The 22,834-nt window shown below is 39.6% G+C and overlaps 2 protein-coding genes across 2 annotated transcripts; both read left to right on the top strand.

Annotated features, from left to right (window-relative positions):
* The first annotated feature begins 357 nt into the window (after nucleotides 1–357).
* On the top strand, nucleotides 358–9,467 carry ice1 (KIAA0947-like (H. sapiens)). Its single transcript, XM_068323667.1, has 20 exons — nucleotides 358–503; nucleotides 678–736; nucleotides 1,392–1,503; nucleotides 1,615–1,691; nucleotides 1,786–1,823; nucleotides 1,935–2,017; nucleotides 2,177–2,253; nucleotides 2,962–2,999; nucleotides 3,100–3,182; nucleotides 3,278–3,314; nucleotides 3,423–3,479; nucleotides 3,613–3,696; nucleotides 3,855–4,207; nucleotides 4,433–6,793; nucleotides 7,003–7,165; nucleotides 7,279–7,439; nucleotides 7,775–7,965; nucleotides 8,096–8,196; nucleotides 8,318–8,416; nucleotides 8,735–9,467. The coding sequence occupies exons 1-20, from the start codon at nucleotides 417–419 to the stop codon at nucleotides 8,914–8,916; spliced, it is 4,443 nt and encodes a 1,480-aa protein (XP_068179768.1). The 5' UTR covers nucleotides 358–416; the 3' UTR covers nucleotides 8,917–9,467.
* A 1,140-nt stretch (nucleotides 9,468–10,607) lies between these two features.
* LOC137601346 (terminal nucleotidyltransferase 4A-like) lies at nucleotides 10,608–19,424 on the top strand. Its single transcript, XM_068323500.1, has 12 exons — nucleotides 10,608–11,707; nucleotides 11,965–12,088; nucleotides 13,290–13,336; nucleotides 13,690–13,810; nucleotides 13,913–14,020; nucleotides 14,101–14,229; nucleotides 14,625–14,838; nucleotides 15,940–16,066; nucleotides 16,151–16,254; nucleotides 16,397–16,575; nucleotides 16,752–16,889; nucleotides 17,069–19,424. Exons 1-12 carry the CDS (start codon nucleotides 11,010–11,012, stop codon nucleotides 17,498–17,500), a joined length of 2,421 nt encoding a protein of 806 aa, XP_068179601.1. The 5' UTR covers nucleotides 10,608–11,009; the 3' UTR covers nucleotides 17,501–19,424.
* Nucleotides 19,425–22,834: the final 3,410 nt, after the last annotated feature.

Genomic DNA, 22,834 nt, shown 5'->3' with positions numbered 1-22,834 from the left:
GGACCGGACTTTGGACACGACTGGTGTGGACCAATCCCTGACCCGACAGACCGCACCTGTAACGCCCCTTTATGCCATAATGAAATGCCTGGAAAAAAAACCCACACACACAAGATGATCGTTTTGGTCAGCAAAACCTTGTTTGTGTCTTAATGCATGTTATAATTACAGTTACTTAAATTCGCGTATTACGTTTTATATAATAATACATAATGTGAAATGTTTTATGTATATTATAACAGGCATTTTACGAAGCTCCTATGAGGGGTCCTAATTTGGGTCCTTGTACATCGTGGGAGACACGAAAATCCTGAGTTGTTTTGAGCCTTCCTAGACTTCCTACAAGTAGAATATGGTTGTCTGTTTATTTCTTGCTAAATAACCTCTGTCGGGTTTCTCCACCGGTTCTAACGGTGATGCCGGGGGACACTCGGTCCAAGACGGTCGTCATCGCTGCAGAAATGGCGTTTGGAAACTGTCAAAACTGCTCGGTTTTGCACCAGGTCAGCTTGTGGCAGAAATGTCCTTTTAGAAGTTGGTTTATTGCTTTGTCATTCAAACATAAACATTACCTGAAGAAAACTTCACATTGCTGATTCCCATGCCCGACTCGTTCCAGTCAGCATGTCAGTGTTTATGCTGTTGTTTTGTTTTATTTCTTTCGTGTCTGGTAACAGAGCCTGAACGAGTATGTGTCGTCGTTTTTGGCGCTGAAAAAGAAGATCACCTTCTCAGAGTGAGTGTTGATCAGTTTCTGTTGGTATGGTGCGATCTTCATGGAGAATATAGTCACCTAACGTCACCAGTACCTTGTGGAAAATTAGATTTAATCATAACAGCAAAGTATTTGATCAGGAAACACATTCTTAAGCTAAAGGTAACTCACTGCACAATTACTGTGTTTTAGGTCATAATGCTGTCCTGTCTGCTGTTTATGTGAAGTGTTACGAGTATAGCCGTGCACAAAAAAATCACTTCACTCCATAGCAGTCATTACAATTCATTTCTTTCACTGTCTTCCACCTCTTTATGTGACTGTTGTTTTGATAAATTGAAGTTAACCTTAAACTAATTGAACTCGTTAGACATCAGATTGTTTGTTTTTGTTTCTTCAGGTCGAAATTAAGATCTATGTTTTCAGTAAAAGAAATCTGTTGACATGTCATCTGTGAATGCCGGAAAGTTGTAAAGAGAATAACCCTGGAAAATCCATCTGGCCTTTTTGATTAACGTTTCATGAAGCATATATATGCCAATCTACATGCATCGATAAATTGAATAGAATTTATTTGTGCATAAACCTTTTTAACCGGTGTAGTGTTTTCACAGACTGTTTTATGTTTCATAAACGATAACTATTAGCTCCACTTTCATTTATATATTCTATGCAGTGAGTCAATCAGGCTTCGCCAACAACTGGAAGAGATGCAAATCAGATTGGTCACTTTGGAGAAAAAATCAGCGGATTATGAATCTCTACAAGGAGAGCTGGAGGAAAAGAAGGTGTGTTCTTTATCTGGGGAACTTCACTTCAAGATTTGTCTTTCTGATGTATTAATGTGTTTGTCCATATCTCAACTTCTGAATTATTTCCCCATTTAATATTTTTCATAGGAGGCTCTGAAATCCTATGGTCAGATGATTGAAGCAATGGAAAAATTTAAACAAGAAAACTGCATTATAATGGCAGAGTAAGTGATAAATAACATTATGATACTGTCTGTAGTGATATTGTGGTGATTTGTTTCCAATAAAATGGTAAACTGTACTTTTTGTATCCATAAGGAAAAATCAACTTGAAGATCAGCTAAAAGAGACAAAAGGTACTTTGCATTTTTATTCTGTAGTGGAGAAGTGAGGAGTTCAATAATTGTTAAAAAGAAATGTTCAAGACATTTTTTAACATTTTGCTTAAATTTCTTTCAAACTCATAGAGCTAATGCAAATACAGTCACTGGAAAATAGTCGGTTGACAAGGGAAAAGGCTTTGGTAGAAAATGATTTGCTGAAAACACAGGTAAGCAGGAAAGATCCTGTTCAAATCTACTTCAGGTAAATCATAATTTGCTGTAATGTAATTTCTGGCAATGAATAGGCAATTTCTCTCAGGAGCTTTAAAAATATCTGGTCAAATTATGTTCATGTCTCTTCATAATTATTTAATTTTCACCTACAGGCATCTTTGAATAAATCTCAAGCACAAGCAGATCAAGTTGAAAAACTTATTGAGGAGAACTTCAAGGTGTCAGAAATGTGAGTACAGTACTTGAAATTTAATTATGGTATAATTTTGAAATCATGTTTCATTACACAAACAAGAACAGAATCTTCATTTCTCGTCTTCTCTCTAAAAACATGTAAACTTGTACATATGAGATTCTCAGTAAATGCACTACTTCAGTACCACATTACATATGTTCTCCGGAGAAGCACCCGTGTAATCTTGCAAAAAGAAACATTTAGTATCTTTTTCAATGTAAAAACAAAAAATAGAATATACAAATGTGGATGAAAAAGTTGATAGGAAGAGGTGACCAGCACAGGTTGTTTACACCTCCTCAAGAACAAGAGGTCAGTTGGATTCTGTCAATGGAAACTAGCTAACTTTATTCTTAAAGGCAAAATGCTTAAACTGTCACTTATTTGCACTGTCAGCCGCTCCAGCATATCTGATTTCCTGTGATGAACCCACGTAAATGTACTGACATAACAGCCTTGAACTCCAAAAGATATGATACATATTGAGTATATGGTCCAGCCCCTGGCCTCCTCAGATTGTTGGGACTGACAGATTATCTTAATTATGCAGTGCTAGTTTTCCATCACTCTGTATCATCTCTCTGGCACTCATTTCATTATGGTTTCTTCATTATGGTTTTATAATGGTTTTATTATGGTTAATTTTTAAATCACTTAAATTAATTCTTGCTAAAAACTAACATTCTGTTGTCTCATCTACAGGAAGGACGCACTAGAAAATAAAGTTAGACTGCTTGAAGGTTGGTGTTCCAACAATACCAAGATTTTTTTAAAGTTCCTAAGGACGTGTGGAATCATTGTTTACGTATAAGACATTGCTTGTTTGTTGATTTATTTCAGACTCGCTTTGTGCAAGGGATCGTCACATATCCCATCTGACAAAGTGTAAAATCCTATTACAAGGAAATATTGATGACCTCCAGGTGGAGTATTAACTTTATAACAGGAAACCAGTGTAAATAAGTTTGTGTTTTGTGCTATTGAATTGACCTTTTCTTCGTATGATTTCTTTTTGCAGGCAAGAGTATTGACTTTGGAAAGAGAAAGGACTAAAGGTGAACAAAGGACGGATGCAAATATAAAGACAGGGTTTAAATGCTATGATTAAATTACGTTTCTGGAAGAATTAAAATTGAAGCAATATCTGAATTATTTCTCAACAGAATATAGAAGCACATCAGCCCAAGCAAACGCACCAGAGGAGCCTAAAGTTGACAAAGGTGTGCAGTATCTCTTATATGTTTAATTATTTATTGATTGCTTTATTGAGAAGCTAATCACATGCAATAACTCTATAAGCAAGTTGTTGTATTTTTTACTGTAGTACCAGGTGGTTATATTTATGTTTTCCAGAAAAAGTCCGGATGTTGCTTGAGAATTTATGGGCATGTGTAGAACCTCAGCAGCAGTGCTCCACAAACCCATTACACTTCCCTGGTGAGGCATAAAGGCATTTTTTGGTGTATTTTTGCTGATGTATATCTTATATCGAAGTAACTTGAGTAAAACCAATGTCTTTCTAATTTTTTCAATATATTATTCTTTTAAATGCATGTTGTTTTTATTTATATTTTTCTTTTTTAAAATCTTGTCAGAGATCTGTTCCAAGCAAGTCCTACCATCTGCTCCAGAAAAAAACAGACTGAGTTACACATCCCTATCTGCTTGTCCAAATATTGGGGGATTCAACTGTAATGCCACGCAGACAAAAGCCACTTATGCACAGGCAGAACTGTCCCTTGATCCGACAACCTTCAAAAATCAAGCTTATCCGCAGCCACGAAGTGCCAAAAAGAAAACGAACAGTCCAAAAAAGAGCAAGCAGTTGTCCAAAGAACATAAAACAGAAGACTCGTCTATGGTCTCAGGCAGCCATGAAGTATCTGTTGCGGAGATAATGGCTTTATTCAAACCACTGCTTCCCTGCATTTCACCGCTGCCAGATTTGGTGAGAATTCAACAATTTAAATTTTTTATTCTTTTTAAAATTTTGATCAACTACCAATTTCAAGAGAGTCTTGGTAATTTTGATTTACATGCATAACAGAACAAAGCATTGTGTGGATAATGTGCATTTGTGAATAAAGTTATTATGACTTGAGACAAAACATTTTTTTTCTTCTAGGTCAAATGTTCTTATTACACCCATTTTTTCCCTCATTTTTTCTGTTAGGAAACAGACATGCCATCCATGGACAAGGATATTGGAGAAAAAGAAAGCCCCTCCAAAAACTTGGTCCCTCTTCACCAAGGGGAGTCCTTACTCAGTACAATATCAAGAACAAGTCTTGGTCCAAAATCGTTTGTTGTCCCAACAGAGGAGAATGAGTGTTTTATGGACATGAGAACAAAGAAAGTGGAACAAGTTTCCTGTGGAAATCAATTGATGGACTTGGGACAAAATGAGTTGGGGGACATTACAGAAATTATCGATAAAATTGGTACAGATGAAGAAATGCATCATGAGAAAGACTTAAAGACTAAGCAGGAGCCAACAACTTTGCAGTTAGTATCAGCATCTTCATTGTCTTCCATATCAGACACAGTACAGGTGGTTGGTGTCATGCCATCGATGTGTGTTGAAAATGGTTTAGGCAAATCAAAGGGCGATCAATCAGGGACTTTTACAAATATGGATGTAGATGATACCAAAAAAGACACTTCTGATGATAGAGAACTTTCAAAAAATAATATGTCTGTAATTCCTGAGAAATGTGGAAATGTTCAGCGAATTACTTCCTCAACAACTGAGTATCTGAAAGAATCAGAAATTACAAAAACAGAAAAATGTTCAAAAGTGATAAAAACCCCTCAGGACTCTTGTGGTTTCAGAAAGGAGAGTCTGAATGTCACAGTGTTGAAGTCTCCTGAGAAGAAAGAATGTGTTATTGAGGACATAGTGCTGCGAAAAGATATTCCTTGCTTGTCAAGCAGTAGCAGCAACATCGGTAATGTCTCTAATGGGAGTACCGAAGAGAGGATTAAAAAGGATGAATCCACAAAGCCTCTTAGTGAGCAAGATGTGAATGAAAAGCAAGAGACTGGAGCAGGTGATCTGAGAATGGGTCACTCGGACTCAACTGATGACAACAGACAATCTGCTAGAACTCCGTTGTTTAAGATGGAAGTTGTAGGGTCCCATAATGACCTGAAATCTGAACAAGCAAATGTTAAAATTCCTTCAAAAATTGATGTTGGCACAGAGAACTTGAATGGTGACCATGGAGCATTACCGTCTGACTCTCGGACAAAAACTCTCCAGGACTCTGGAAGTAGACAGGTTCACTGTGGGAGTCTGAGACCTTCTAGTCTTTTTCCTACTGCAAAATCAAAGACTTTGGAAACTGACTCAAATCCTTCAAAACTCAGTGTTGGTGCTAATATTGAACTACTTTTAACAAATAAATCTCCAGTGCCTTTGCCAAATTTGGATGAAGAATCTACCAGTAAAAAGGCTATGGGCCAGTTGAACAAATGCAAATTAGACACTGTTGTCCTTATGAACTCATCAAAGCAGGATTGTGCTACCACAAATGAACAAAAAACACAGGTGTATGGAAATGACAAGCTTAGACCACATATTAACCACGAAGAGGAGCCAAGCTCAGTGGAAGGTTCAGCTACAACCCAACTCGGAGACATTGGTAGTGTTCTCTCTGAAATGGGCCCACCTCTTCCATGCCTACTAACACCATTGAACACACCTCCAAAGGTGGGCAAATCAATCAGCCCCAGCAAGGCTATTGAGAAGCTCTCATTTCCCTCACCCATGGCTTCACCCACTACTCCCATCTCGATCCCCAGTAGTAAACAACTGACGTCTTCATCACTTGATAGTCCAGTTCCTCCAACTCCAGTCCCCTCATCACCACTTCAGTTTGGCTCTGCCACTCCTAAACACGCTGTACCTGTCCCCGGTCGCTTTCCTTCATCTGGAATGATTTCCTCCCCATTGCTATCCTCTAGCCCCTCACAGGAAAACTCCATGAGGATGCTTGACACCATGTACCCAGGACTCTCAGCACATGCCCGAACACTGAGCATTCTCAAAGGGAATGTTAGTTTCAGCAAAAAATCAGAGAATGAAACACTGCCTGAAAAATCCACCATTCAGATCTCTGGCTTCAAAGCAATTAACTCCACTTCAACAGCCTTTACCAAGACTGAGGTGAAAGGAGAGAAAAGACCACCCATCAGTTTGCCTGAGTCCAAGAACAGCAAATGTCTCCGGCTGGATAACTGCTCTTTTGTCAGTCACAACCAGGTGCCTGCTTCCTCCTCAGACCTCGGAGAAGACATGACAGCGCCACGATCTCTGAAGCCCAAACACCTCATGAACGAGCCAGCCAGCCCACCCACTGCAATCGGAGAACCTGCAGAATCTATAGTGATGGCTTTAAACAAAATAGAAAACCAGTGTTTTGACCTGTTACCTGTGCTTCAGAGTCGTGTGTACGTTGGTAACCTGCCCAAAAAGCCTGTCTTGAGAAATGAGGAGAAGGAGGTTATCGCTGACATCTGCCAAAGCCGCCTGGTGAGTATTGGGTGGTTAATTAGCCTTTTATAAGAAAAAACAAAACATCATTCACTGACTTGTTTTAGCAACCTGTTTTTTTGCAATACGAGAAAGGAGATGTGTCAGATGTGTAACGTCCCTGCCTACAGCTAGAGAAACAAGTGTGTTTTCAGAAGTATGGGCACACATAAAATTGAATAGTTTCTTACTTTTCTCCTCATTTTAAGGCAGATGATCTGATTCTTGCTATCCTGAACAAATTAAAAGCTGAGAAAAGAGAGCTGAGCAATAACTACGTACAGGCCCTCTGCAGAGTCTACACAGGGATCTGTAGACAGAAGAGAGACTGGGAGAAGGCTCTCCTCCTGGCTTACAGCATTCTCACAGAAGGTGAGCGGTCTGCATCATGTTTGTCCAAAGGATAATGATTCCCTTTGTTACTCTAACACAGACATTAACTGAAGTTCAAGTTTATTAAAATGTTTTATTTCTTGTCCCCTCAGACTTCCCAGATGCTGCTAAGCTGATTTTATTCATGGTGACCACATGGCCCAATGTTCTATCACGTAGTAGTTCTCTCTGTCAGGCAATACATGCTGTCACCAAACTGAAAGCACAAGAAAACCTTCTCAGCTGTCTTACGGCATTTCTTGGGTGGGAGAAGGTGAAGTATTATTAAGACTCGAGTTTTATTGGCAGTTGTCATCTATCCGTTTGTTTTCTTGGAGATAAAACGACCATAATGGTCTTGTCTACAGGGTTGCAGTTATCGTTATCATGTCCATGATTTTATTTTGTTAAACCCAAGTTTGACTGTCAAATGAGGTGACTTAGGAAATCATTGGCATTTTCAATTTAGAGAAAGTTTTGTTTTGTTTTTGTTTGTTTTTTTGCATTTTGGTGTCATATATTCTCCTTGATTGATAATGTTTGTGACCTTAGTTAAGAGTCCCGTCCTTTTCTATGACACCATCTGTTTATCTCCCTGTGTCACTGCAGAGTCCTCCCTGTAACATTGAACAGCTGATCTCTTCAACACTGTCTGATGTGAAATCAGGTTCCTGCCTGTCTTTTACAAAGCACAGCAGGCATGGGGACGACCTGGGGAGTAAGGCTTGGGAATACATCCTCACACTGCACATCCTGTGTGCACACAAGAAGTGGGAGTGGACCTATGAAAATCTATTGAGGTATGTTCCTTTATTTTCAGACTTGCTGCCAGTACTTAATTGTATAATTTACCTCTGAAACAACCTATTTAAAAGTCAGTAAAAGAGATGAACGATTTTTTTAAAACTGTGATCTTCTTTGTTATGACAGCAAGGAGCTGTGGCCTTTAATGAACTTGTGGATGACACAGGCCAAAGATCAAAAAGAACTCATCTCTAATGTGACGGTTGCCACTGTGCTCCGTCTCATAGGTCAGTTATATTTACATAACATACTTGGGAAATAACTATAGCCTGAAGTTATGTGTGATTTACTAATGACCAGAAGACAACTGAGGTTGTGTCTTTGTTTGTTTGTTGTTATTTTAAATAGGTCTCCTTGGTCAGCTGGGCATCAAAGAGAGGCGTGTTTCCTCTGTGGTTACTGTAGCCAGTATCATCAACACATTTGGTAGGCATGGACCAACGGAAGGTACGAAACACAAGCAGCCTTGCTAAAATCAGAACGATTCTTTGTCGCTGGAGCTAATAGTTTTCCTTATGTAGTGAGGACGTACACCATGTTGCCAGTGTATACTACATTTGCCTTTCACTGATGGCAGCTCTTGAAACATATCTAATATTTTATCAGTTTTTATGTGTGGGCATGCAGTTGTTTGCTGTGCGTTTTTGTATTTTCATTCCACTGTGGCACATCTACATATATAAGCCTATAAAGTTGTCAAAACTGTGATATTAATCTAATAAAATGATACTAATCTGATGATCTGATCATGTCTTTCTTTCCTAGGTGTCCCATGGGAGGTCCAGTTAGCAGCTATCTTCTCCATATATGACCTTTCCCCTTGCAACCCCAGGCAAGCCTTGGATGCCCTTGCAGGATGGAGGGGGGAAACATCTGTGCACGTCCCTCCTGCTGTAACCAGCTGCATTAATCAGCTAGCATCTATTTGCAGACAGGTCAACTGCTGAGAGATGTGTGTGTGTGTGTGTGTGTGTGTGTGTGTGTGTGTGTGTGTGTGTGTGTGTGTGTGTGTGTGCGCTGTACACTGTACACATTCTCATGGACATGTATACCAGATTGTACATATTGTAAATACAGTATGAATGAAAATCCCACTATGCAACTCAGTTTATTTTATCTTCGTAACTGGTCATAATAGGAGTTGTTTGTCATTTTGACTCGTTTGTTTGTTTTTGTGTTTTCATGTGCACTTTCACTTTACAATTAGCATTTCAAACTTTGTTGAAATGTGTCAGCCTTTCTTAGTGTCAGATGTATTACTTTTAATTGTCCTCCCGTAATGAATGTCCTGGCATGATTTCCTGTCTTTTGCCATACTCAGGTCACAATGATAACATTGTAAAATATGTACATGTGTGTTTCCGGTTTAGTTGTGGCACCAATGAGGATGTTTTCTTTCAATATGATGTGACAGTTTGTAGTTTGTTTTATCGAAAATTAAGATTGCCACAATTTTTTTTTTATTATTTTATGCAGTTTAAAGAGTTTATTGTCCAGATTAAAATTTGTACAAATTGAAACTTCTTCATTCATTTATAACTTCTTTTTAATTAATGCAAAATATAAAAGTTTTTCCTTTGGGATAAAGAAATTTGCCTTTGGTTAAACACCTGTTCATACCTGTTTGCTCACAGTACAAACACTATTTAAGTTTGGGATGTAGGCGCTGATCAAAATGAGGTTTCAAAATAAAACCTCATGTTTCATGTGATCCCACCTGAAACATAGAATCACATGCAGACTAAACCCCTATATAAAAGATTTCAGATGTTCTAAATTGTAAATTGAAATAAAGTCCCAAAATCTGAGATGTGCATACAACCTCACAAGCTTGTGTCAGCAATTCTTAAATCATCTTTTGATAACTAGTTATATATGAGAACGAGACAGCCTCTTAACATGATTCACAATGATTCTGTTTGTAAATGATTAGCAAATGATATATATATATTTTTTAAAATCCAAATAAAATTTGACACAACTGAAAAATTAACACCATAAAATTGAAACACACACACACACAGTGATCTCTGGATCACTGAAGAGCTCCTTCAGCGATGGGTTGCGTCACTCTAATTTCGTGAAGGAACGCTATCGCAGGTCTTTCCTGCCCACGGCCGTCGGACTGAACTCCCCCCAGCCGGCCACAGACAGACATGCGCACAATCCGGTTGACCAGACTAGTTTGTAGTTATGAAATATGAATTAGTGATTGTAAATTGTTAACATGTATATCATAACTTCATGTGTATATCATGTTATTATGTATGTATGTGTGAACCCCCTCTCCGTTGCCGCAATAACGCGAATTTCCCCGCTGTGGGACGAATAAAACTCTATCTAATCTAATCTAATCTAATCTAATCTAAAAACAAAAAGTATAATACCGTATGTGGAAATAAGTACGTTCGTAATTTTCAACAATAATTTGTACAAATTAATATTTGCACAAATCAATTTAATCTTCTGATATTTACCTGTCCTGTGCTGAAGATAGGTTGATATAGAAAAAGAGGAGCCGTTGTAGCGCCCCCTAATGGTATAAAACGAGCGGAGGAGGAGGAGGTGGAGAAAATTGGAGGATTGACCTCCAGTGGATTTTTTAAATAAATATTTATAGTTTATTTTCTTTTCGCACATGTTATTACAACAGACTTCTCACCTTCATCACATGTACAACATCAACAACAAAATCGAAAAGAAAAAGGGTTATTAAATTCCCGTCCCCAGAATCGAACGCCTCTCGTTCCAATCTGCTCGGAGCGTGACGTCCCTGACGTGGACTAGATTTAAATCCCCCGGACATGCGCACACCGCGATCTGTCCTGCTGGGTGCGCCATATTGGCTGGTTTGCATGGGGAGTGGAGTTGGATGAAGCGCTTGATTAAACCAAACGAGTTTCCAGACATGAAGCACTTTGCGGATGATTAGTGAGTCAATGCGGTAGGATCTGTTCGGTTTCTTTCACTCCCAAGTGTTCTGCTGGCTGAATTTCTCGCCATTTTCCTTCGACGAGGCTCTTCGCTGAACTCGACTCCCATGGATCCCGGGACTGCTTGGATCCAGCCGGAGCAGAAGGGACCAGCCAATTCCCTGTGGATGCACATTTGGGAAACCTCTCACGGATTTAGATTAAACTCTGTCGTCGACAACCATATTCACCACCAGCGTAACTTTACAGCGCAAAATGCAAACTCTGCGTACTCAAACGGTGAGTTTTACACAAATATAGCGCCGCTGACTGGGGGTGCGTTTGGAAATCCGCCCGAGCGACCAGGCGGAGGAGAGAGGGGGACCGTCCGGAGGAAGGGCTCGTTGTCACCGTCCTCGTCGTCGCTTGACTCGGAGGCCGAAAGCTCGTCGCCCTCCGGTTCCTCCCTGCAAATCGACATTATGAACGTGACCGAAGAGGCCAGTCGGTTTTTACACTATGGCGAACACGAATTGAACGAGAAGAACCTCCGGCGGCAGCACCCCCCTCCGCCTCTCCACGGTGTTCAGCAACACTGTCGCAGCACGCAACAGTCGTTCGGCCACACCCCCACCGGGACGAGGAATCAGCACGGGAACAAGCCCCAGCACTATCAGTCACAATCATCCGGCCCCAGGAGGCATGTGAATCGAGCGCACACCTTCCACAGCACCAATCCGCTCCCCGCCTCCGGCAGCAATGGACGCTATGTGGACTCCTCATGTAGCCTGTGGAAAACCCGGCGCTACAGCCCGGGCATTAATGGGTAAGGACATTAATTAATGGGTAAGGAAATTAAAGACAAAAGTTTTTTTCTCCTTTTTCAGTATTTTTTTTTTACCCCTTTACGCAACATTTTAAGTAAACATTTGTCTTTAGATAAATCCCACACATGGGTGGGTTTCCATTTGTTCATGCAGGTTCTCCTTGTACACATTCATTGGGGCCAGGACCTTTTACAGTGACAGTTTCTCTTGTGCATCAGGCCAACATAACATTTCTAGTTTCTTGACTATTTTACAGGCTTCATGAAGAAATTGTGGACTTTTTCAACTTCATCTCACCACGACCAGAGGAGGAAGCCATGAGAAGAGGTGTTGTGAACAGGATAGAAGGTGTCATTAAAGACTTGTGGCCCACAGCACGGGTGAGTGTGTGTGCGTGTGTGTGTGTGTGTGTGTGTGTTGCTACTACAGGGACTCACACTTAGATTTGGTCATGTATGAGTTTGATTTTTAGTGAAGAACCAAGATCTTTTATTTCTTGTCCAGGTTCTTTGCCAGAAAAGCTTCCATATTCTGTGTAAATCATTGCTACTGTGTTAAATATGCAGCAGTCAATGTGTGTGGAAGTTTACTACTCATTATCCAACAGCCAAGTTTACACTGCACATCCAAAGTTGGCCAAATACAATTACAGTACTGTTCATATCACTTGCTATCCCAAAGTAAGGCTGCTGACTTATTTTCCATTGTCTGTCATCAGCAAAATGTTAGGCAGCATGTTTATAAGCAAGTATAGTTTTACCCCCCCCCCCTTTTTTAAAAAAAAATATTTGGTTGTTAACGTTAACTATAAATATTTTGAGCTAATCATGGCCCAGGGATGTTCCCAATGGGCCAAACTGGATTTTATTTTTTCCCTCGCTCCTCTAAAGACCATTTTGTGTTACTATTCCAAGCTTTGGTTATGCATCTGTATAATTTCCTTCGGGGTTTGACCACTGACTAGAAAATATTATTTTAAGCAAAAGTATCTGTTTTAACATTGAATATCAGAAAATTATGCTGCCCTGCTCTACACAGATCAGTTTCATATTTGACCCAGAATTAAGCATTTCATAGAATTTGAAACTTCCAGTGAACATGTATAAACCCAATGGGGTGATATGCACACAACTTGACAGTCAGTTGAGTCAAACGTATGGGAAATTAAGTTATGGTTCTTGTAGCAGTGTTTAATCTGTAATTGTGAGAACTAGTTAGGATGTAGGTAATGCTTTAAGGTAATGTTTTAAGTTAATCATAAATGACGACTTTAGATAGCTAATTGGATTTAATATTGTTTTTATTACTAGGCATTACAAGTTTATCATTAGGTAACCTCAGATGAACCATTGCATTAGGATTTACAGAACTTAAACATTCCAGTTTTGTTGTATTTCCTTTAGACCGGTGGCATTGACTATACTTGTGTGCCTCTTATTGGTATGCTTTAGTTGTGTACCAAACAACGTGATGCAATGGGTTGCAGGTGGCAGTTTCCCCATTAAACACCAGTCTCAGCGTCCTCTATCCAACCTGCTACTGCTCTTTTGGAGAGGTTTAACTCTGTTTTGTATTCTGCAGGTGGAGATATTTGGCAGCTTCAGCACAGGACTTTATCTCCCAACGAGGTAATCTATGGCTGTGGGTGTGGGATTCACCAGAAGCCTCGCATTGTCGTCATCATTTCATAACACATTGGTTTTGAAATATTCTAACGTACTGCATTAGATTTAGACTGCTTCATAAACGCATACATTGGGACCAAGTCTTGTAGATGAAGCTTGTCACTGCATATAAGTTCATTGAAGTACTTAATATACTGTAATTATATTGTGTGCAGAAGGAAAAACTCTTTCGCAACAAGCACAAGCATTTCAACTTGTTTTTTTAAAAAATATTTGATCTGTAAACAATGAGCAGACTGAATGCAGGAGAATTTTTTTGTTTTTCTTAATGTAAAGTATCTGTTGTTTGTTCACAGTGACATTGACCTGGTGGTGTTTGGAAAGTGGAACTATCCCCCACTGCAGGAACTGGAACAAGCCCTGAAGAGACACAACGTGGCTGGCCAATATCCCATCAAGGTCCTGGACAAAGCTACGGTAAGTCGCTTTGGCCTTGGTGTCCTCTGAGCTCTATGGCCCACAGAGCTTTACTCAGAACAGAATGTTCGAGGTGACACTGACTCCTTCTCCTGCCCCCAGGTGCCAATCATTAAGCTTACTGACCACGAAACCGAGGTGAAAGTGGACATCAGCTTCAATGTAGAGACCGCTGTTAAAGCAGCTCAGTTGATCAAAAGTTATCTGAAGGTGGTACTCTTAAAGCTTGACACGTGCAACACAATGTAATCCTATTTTGGGATGTTTTGTAATGTTTGTTTGTCTTGTAGAAGTACACCGTTCTTCCGCCCCTGATCTTTGTCCTGAAGCAGTTTCTGCTGCAGAGAGATCTGAACGAAGTCTTCACTGGAGGAATCAGCTCTTACAGCCTTATATTAATGGCCGTCAGCTTTCTGCAGGTAAACATGTGGTTCCACCTTTTTGACTTTTTTAAATAAATGCATTTCTGTCAAAACACTGAAAATGTTATTTTAAAAAATTTTACATTTTGGTATTCTGATCTGGTGTTGCATCACAATGGTCACATTTGTTCACAAGGAGAGAGGGTAGTGTTTATAATGCTCAATTCTGACTTCCATTTTTTATGTAACTACACATTTCAATGTATGTAAATAATGTGAGGTAACTGATTTCAGCACCATTTCAAAATGTTGGCATATATATGTGGTTTAGAAGATCACAATTTTTATTTTAATGTAAAATTCATATTTTCCTGTTGTAGTCTCTCAAAGTTGATTCAGATAAGCTATACGTGGTTATAATGAATAAGTAACGTGGTCTTTCTAAATTCCAGTTACACCCTCGGATTGACACGCGGCGTTCTAATATCAACCTGGGCTTCCTCCTGATCGAGTTCTTTGAGCTGTATGGTCGCGATTTTAATTACATGAAGACCGGCATCAGGGTGAAGAATGGAGGCGCTTATCTGTCCAAGGAAGAAATGCTCAAGAGCCTGGGGTTTGGAAACAGGCCATCCATGCTCTGCATAGAAGATCCAATACAACCAGGTCAGATTGGAATAGTTGGTGATAAATTTAAATTCTAATCAGTTTTCATCTATGTGGAGAGAATGCATATAACCTCAGTGGCAAATATTTACTATCTGAAATAATTGCGTTTTCAGTAGGAATGTGGGTCTTTATTTTGCCCTTTGGGTAAAAGTTGGATTTGTCTCAGTGGTGAAGATACATTTTCCATGTAGTGCTGTCTTGATATATTGAATTATAAGGTTTTTATTCTTAATTTTTATTATATACATACATGCATATATACATTTTCTGCCGCTTCATCCGTCGTAGCGGGTCACGGGGAGCTGGAGCCTATCTCAGCTGGCATGGGGCGTGAGGCGGGGGACACTCTAGGCACGACGCCAGTGCACCGCGGAATTATATACATATACAGTATATACAGTGTATATATCTTCTCAGATTTGCAGGTAACAAAATAATCAACAGGGACAACTTAGTGCAAAGTCAAGTACAATACAGAGGGCCAAAAAAACAAATTTGCTACAAGCAGAGGGACTGGTTCAATGATGATTTAAAACATATTGAAATGAACATAGCTTATTTAACCAAGAGCTAACAGTCAATATTATGTAATGATTAAATAAAGCAATGTTTTGTTATGGCTCTATTAGTAACTTCAAAGGGAAACCTTCTCAACAGGCAAACAGCAAAAAAGTAAATGTCCTTCAAAACCAAAATATGTTCCTTGATATCAAGATTAATGCATGAATGACATTGCATGCATTCTAAACTGAAAATACATTATTGTGCATTCATTATTGAATGCACAATAATGCACAATAGTAATATTGTGCGTACACAACAATAATGCATTATTGTGCAAAAGAATTAAAAAATATAAAAAAAATTATGCTGCTCTCCGATCTTATCAATCACTGCTTTCAAATGGTAAAATTAAAAAAAAATCAAATCAGTTGTATCATTTCCCTGAGTCCATTCAATTGAAATAAATATGAATAAATAAAATAAAATACCTAAATCTATGGCACACAGACAAAACAATACTTCCTTCAAAGAGACATCACACCTTGTAGAAACAAATGTCATAATTAAAACTGAAAATTGTTGTCATCCTCACAGGTAACGATGTGGGCAGGAGTTCATACGGCGTTCTACAAGTCAAGCAGGTGTTTGATTTTGCCTACATGGTTCTGAGTCATGGAGTTTCTCCTCTTGCACGTGCTTACCCCAACAAGGAGTTTGACAGGTTGGCATCGCAATGTCATTTTAAACTGTTGCATTATTTGTTGTTGTATTAGTTACATCAATATTAAATTGTTCTGTGTTGCAGTACCTTAGGACGCATTGTCAAAGTCAGCCCAGAGGTGTTGGCCTACAGGGAATGGGCAATCAAGAAGTGGGGAGCTAGACAGTATGCCAAGCCGGGGAACCATGGTAACTTAATAAGTCAGTCTGGACTTGTGTTTTGTTATAATCCTGCATGTTTCTGTGTTGACTCAGATATGTCTTTTTCAGATGATGTCAGGTCAGATCAGTTCAAACTTTCTTTTGACAGTTGTTTTCTGTGCGGTTTTAGATCTCGGGCTCTGTGAAAAGGACCTTGCGAAGCTGATGCTGGGTTCTGATGAAGATCGGAGAGACACTGCCTCCCCGATCAGTGACTCTCTCTCACCTTCTCCAGTCTTCCTCCCTAGCCCTCAGCACCATTCGTCATCATCCTCTGCTTGCTCACTATCCTCCTCTGGAAGTGACATAGTAAGGCTGAAAGACATTCTTTTGATTAGAGGTTTAACTCTCGGAGATTACCCGACCACTTCAGTTGCTCTTAAGAAATTACCTGTGAATGAAGCATTTCTTGTTTCTCATAAAGATCATTGTCAGAATAATATGATCATTCTCTGATTTGCTTAACACTGCTTGTTCTTTCCTAGGAATCTGATTCTCCCTCAAATGGTAATGCACATATCCATATCCATCCTCTGTCAGTGGCGTCAGTACACTCGGTAATCCAGATGGCGACTGATGTGAGGGCCACACATCCAGCAAGCTTTATCCACTCTCTTCCTCAGGTTAGTTTTTTTTCTTCTTGCTGTTGCAGGGGAAAATACTTGTTCCAACATGAATTTTGTATAAATTCAGAAAGAACATCAAAATTTTATCTTGAAACAAGACCAAATGTTTTAAGATAAACTCTCCAAGCAGAATTCTTATTGTATATTACTGTACCATTCTTTTTTCCACCCTCTAGGTTCAGATGGCCCTCCCAGACAACCTAACCATCCCCCCTCTTTCTGATTGCCACTTCTACCGTGAAAATCGACCGTCAATAAGTGTGGTGCACAGTCACATGGCACAAGCTGCACATGTCCCCCAGCCTACCCACACTCCAAGCCCTCACCCCAGCCCTCTCCACCAGGTTCACCATCCTCATGTAGGAGGGCATCAGAGCCAAACCTTCTCCATGAGATCCAACTCCCATTTGTCATTTGAGCCACACAAAGCTGGCTTCAAACCCAACCAAGGTGGTAGTCTCCAAGGTCAAAAGCACTCCCCCCAACAGCAGTTTGGTCTCCAGTGTCAAAACACAGCATCAGTTTTCAGGAACCAGCAGCAGTTCAACCGCAACACCTGGCGACGCAAAAAGCGGGACAGTCCTCTTGCTCTCAACCAGAGCAGATAAAAGTCCGGAGCTGGGTCAGTGGACTGTCATTAGATTTTGAAGGGCTCACTTGGGCCATCATGAGTGTTATGGAGTTTTTTTTGTCGGAGACTCTAAAAACTCTTCGTATTGCAATTCACAAGTCAGTCGAAGCTCTCCTGAGGTAGGAAATGATCTGTGTTAGCAATGTGCAACCACTAAGTGATGCCTGAAGGGACTTACAGGTGAATAAAGACTGAAAGGACTTCCAGTCTTATCTGTGGTCCTTTTATTACATTGGACTGATGATGGTCAGAAACCCTTCTTATTTGGATGCACACCAGCACAGATTTTCTTCACTAGTTTCCTGACAGGAATTTGTCATCGCTGTCACTTCTCTCCAGCTGCAAAAACTTTGCTGGTTGGATGGAGTTCAGTTGTATATAGTTTCCATGGAACTTGAACATCTTAAAAAGCCACATCATGTGCCATAGTACTTAACCAGAATATCAAACCTGGTCTATCTCCCACTCCTGACTCTTGTTGAGCCGCTTGCGATGAGACATTAGGCTCATTTGGTCTTGTGGCTGCGCTCTTTATTTAGAGCTTTTTTACAGCTTTCTACAAATTGTACTCTGGACTGAAGCAAAACACTACCTTTCTACCTATGCAGCACAAAGCTGACTTGATGTTTTGGTGTGATGGCACAAAAAGGACCTTGTCTCAAGTGCTTAAACTGTGATGACTCTTTTGAATGTACTAAATGTTTGTCTAAGTAATTTTTTTGTTCCGTTTTTGTCACAGTGGGATTTTTCTGTCACATTGGCACTTAATGTTTTGTTTATTGTCAGTATTACCCACTTATGTTTGTTGCCATTGTGTGCAATAATGACTTGCTTTTATTTAATTTATTTCACATTTTAATTTTAGGGATTCTCCCCACATCCAAGTTTGCAATTTTATTTAACTGCATTGATCTGTGCAATAGTTGGATGTAAAGGCCTTGGAGGAAATGTTTGTTTGCTTTTCAGCAGCAGGGGGCGCTGTGGTATTAAAACATGAGAAATGTGCCAAAAATGCCATGAATCCAACATTTAACTCATGTTTGATTTACCATTGCATTATGATTACTTGAAAATTTGGCAACTGCTCGTCCAAATGTTTTCCTCCTATAGTCGTCATTTTAAACACACACTATTCAGTGGTTGATTTGGGTGTATTTCCTCTTGTAATCAGAAATGTGTAACTTTGTCAGTTTTCTTCCTTGTCATTTCAAATGATTGGTGCTACTTATTACCAGCAAACTTCCTGTGTTTTGCCTTTTGTTTCTTATCTGATTTCTGTTAAAGCAACAGGTTAGCTGCCTTCTTAAATGACCAAATCTCCTCTTTGTCCTGTTTGTAGCCAGCTCTCCTTATGACACTTCGGTTAGAAGCACTGCCAGGTCTACTTGGCTTTTATTTTTTCATTCAGCTTGTAAATGTATGCTCTGAGAGTGAACGTCTACTGTAGTTGATGGTTTTTTAGAATTTCACATCTATTTTTAGGGGTTTTTTTTGTAAGTCAAAGGTGCTCTGTAGAAACCAATTGCCTAAGAGATTTTCTCACATATCTCATGTCAGTATTTCAAAGGCAAACATGTCAAGTTACATGATTTATAGAACAGCCTGTTAGGACTTGGGTTTGTGATGTCACAGGTTCAGCATCACAGGCATTTTCATGAAGCCACTAACAAAGCCAAGACACTCTGACTTAATGTATGGGAAGTCTGAACCGCCCAGTATACTGTACTGATAGGTGACAGCAGTACAGTTGGCCTAATCCTCTTGTCAGTGGAACTATTACAATCCATCTTGAGGATAATGGATGGATTGTCACATAATATTGCCACAGACCAAATCCACAGCTTGTGTGCAATTATATGGATGGGTTGTTTCAATGACAGTTGTATAGCTTGTTTTTTTATGCAAGTTTTTCTATTTTTTTAATAAATATTTTAAAACTTCATTTTGTGTTTGGGCATTGTGCATGTTATTCTGACAACTCACTATTGCTTAAAATAAGTATATAATGTTTAAAGGTCCCATATTGTACTGTTTTTGTTTCACACAGCTGCCAGACGTCCAACTACACTATCTGAAATGTATTGCCCTAAACTGATCTGTGGTCCTGAATTTTATCTGCCACTGTACATGCTGCGACTCAAATCACTTTCACTCTTAACTTTGTTGCTACTTAATTCTCTAAGTTATTTAAGAAAACAAAAATAATTTTTCTATAGAGGTATTTTCACTGTTAGCCGACTTCAACAACTCCGGCCACGTTGTGTAAATACAAGATCAGCTGATCGAACTGAAGCCAACTGGCACTTTTTCGAGACCACCGGACATCCCAGTCAAATTGTGGAGAAAAACACACCATATTTGAAAACAGGAAAAGAAATCAGCAGAAGAGATACTGGATGAGTATGGTCAGGAGATAATAAAGGCTGTCACCCATCACGAACACCGACAGATCTCTGGCCACTAGATGGAGAAGGTAACGGGACTTGCCCGGAGTCAGAGAGTATTGTGTTATTGGTTACACAGGGACATGCCGGATAACTAAGTTTCCATTGAGGGTTTCCAGACTGTTGGTGCCGACAGGAATAGTACCAGGAGTGGTAAGAGGAAATGTGGTCTTGCTATTCTTGTGAACTACTTACATTGAACTGTTGGCTGCTGGGATCCAGCTGCTAACCCCATGTCTCGGTGAGGATGAGTGGAAGTTAGGACACGAAAACTGTACATACCTGTATATACAATATTTTCTCTTACAATTTCTATTTTAGCTCTTCATTCTTAAATTCTTTTTACTGTGATTTTGTCTATTTCTGGAGCAGTGAAACTATAACGAAAAGCGATTCCTCCCTCGGAGTTCAATAAAGTATGCTAATCCTGATTCTGTTTAATGCACCAGGTGCTCCTCGAGGCACAAACAATCTCTGACCGATGTTTAAATACTCTTAACATTCTGCATGGCATTGGCAAGTTCATATTTTGAACCACACACAACATTCAACTAGTTCTCCTTTCTGCCACAACCCACACCAATCAGCACCGCTCCACACACACATCTCCAAAACTCATCTTCCTCATCTTGACTTCACCATACTCATAAGTAACAGTGAATAAGAAAAAAAGTGGTGTACGCACACACACACACAAGGGCCGAAGCAGAGCTCTCTAGTTAGCCAAATACAAGTTTACTTCAACTGTAAACTAGACCAAGGCAGTCACAGACTGCAACATCCCATGACACCCATGAATTCAAAATTTCACCCTGACCTACTTGCATAGGTCAAAGATCTAAGCTAGTTCTCTGACCTACTGTCTGGTCTACTACTGGTCTTACTGACACTGGCCTTCTCCATTGTCTTTCTATCTTATCCAGTTCCTGAGTGTAAAAAAGTTTAAATTTGACCTTGACCTAGCTTTCTCAAGGTCAAGGTCATCATCTAATTTTCATCCACTTTGCCGCCTGAGTAATGGGCTTTTTGTTTCATCTTTCTATCTGCAACCGTTGCGAAAATATTTGGTGGAATAATGGATGAACAGACACTGACAATTATAATACATGGCATATTTCCTATGTGTGTGTCCGCATACGTGAGTGTCTGCACGTGCATATATTCAGTATGATTCTGAGGACACACTGGATGTGAACACACGTACTCACCCACACACACACAACACAACACACACAAACACACATATATGTAGGCAGCACATATACAGACTGAAGTGGAGCTTCGCCAAATACAATTTGACTTCAACAACAACTGAGTTTTCGACTTTCCTGTCTAGTTCCACACACTGTTAACTTAGCCTGAACACGGCTTCACGTCAAGGGTGAACATGCCCTTATCTGGGGAGAGGTGGTATTATAGAGCAGTTGGGCTCAGGATATGTCCTGTCAATCATGACGGGTGCTAATCTGAAATGAGTTTTCTTGACTCTTTACTTGACTCGTGGATGACTTTGCGGGTGTACAGTCGATATAGAACCCAGTTGTTTTCGAGATTCTAGGAGTTGGTAAGGTTAGGGAGGACCTCCTTATATGTAGAGAACTGAAAAAATGTGTTTTTCATAAGCTTGAAAAGCAGGAACAGTACGGTTACCTGAGTTGAAGGCGGGGACTTTGAGATTTAGATTTTTTTTTCATTTGGTTTGATCTCATGCCATTTCAACGAAGTTTTAATGATTCAACTTATAGTGTTATTTACCCTTTTATAGACCACTCATTGAAATACAAGGTTTATTGGAGGACATAACAAACCTTAAATACTGTACTATTTTTGAAAATCTTTCAATGCCATGTAGAAAATCAAATTACCAAAAACAGTCACTTTTCCAATAAAGGGTTAAGATGTTCTAAATTCATGATCTCTAATGTCGGCACTGTGTATGAAGCGGTTATTTTTCAAATTGCTAGCGGGTTACACGGAAGTGCAATGCTAGTAGAGGAAAAATCTGATCTGTGGTTCAGTCTTATGAGTTTTGCTGGCAGGAGTCATTTTCATTTGATTCCAAATGAAATGCTACAAAAGTCTTCAATGAATCCCCTTCATTCTCAGACTTGTTGGGCAAAGCCATGTTAGATCCCTCCTCCTCGACGTCCATTATGACTCTACGTATCTTCATTGATGATTAAATGGTAGTGATACATTGGCGCAGGCTTAAGTTTATAATATTGTTAAAAGCTGGCTCTCTGTTCCCCAGGGATGTACCAATTAGTTGGAAAGGGCTGGAGTGATCCAGTAATGAGATTGTGCAGACACAAATACACGTGACACGCACTCATCAGTGTTTAGATGAGACTCCGTTTCCACTTCACACAGCAGTTGTCTGTATTCTTTAGTGTTGCAACTTTGTATGTGTGAGGTTATTTAAATACATGTCTGTCTCAGCTGGAAGCTGTACACACAGTCCTCAAGGGAAAGAGGATCAGCCTCCAGCCAGCAGCCTCTGAGATCTATGGTTAGAAAAGAGGACACTGATTTTGCTACTTCGAAAAAATATAAAACATTTGAGGGTTTTGTTACACTGCACTGGAAAATAAAATCACAAAGAAGTTTTTGTTTAACAGAGAAAATGAAATTAGGACTTTACTTTGATGTAAAATACCCCCTCCTAAAACAGTAAAAGAATCTAATCTCTGCCATTTACTTTTCAATATAGCTGCACAGTGAACAAATATAAATGATTTGCAACTTGTTCTGTGCAAATCTTTGTATTTGTGAGGAATACAAGACCTTCCTTTTTTATCCCTCTGGTATGAAGTTCTCAGAAAATGTCAGCAGTTTGGTCTATCATCGGGCTCTCTGGACTCAATACG

The sequence above is a fragment of the Antennarius striatus genome, chromosome 9 (genome assembly GCF_040054535.1).
Source record: "Antennarius striatus isolate MH-2024 chromosome 9, ASM4005453v1, whole genome shotgun sequence".
Lineage (NCBI taxonomy): Eukaryota > Metazoa > Chordata > Actinopteri > Lophiiformes > Antennariidae > Antennarius > Antennarius striatus.
Note: the sequence above shows the minus strand (reverse complement) of the source record. Positions and strands in the feature narration are given on the sequence as shown.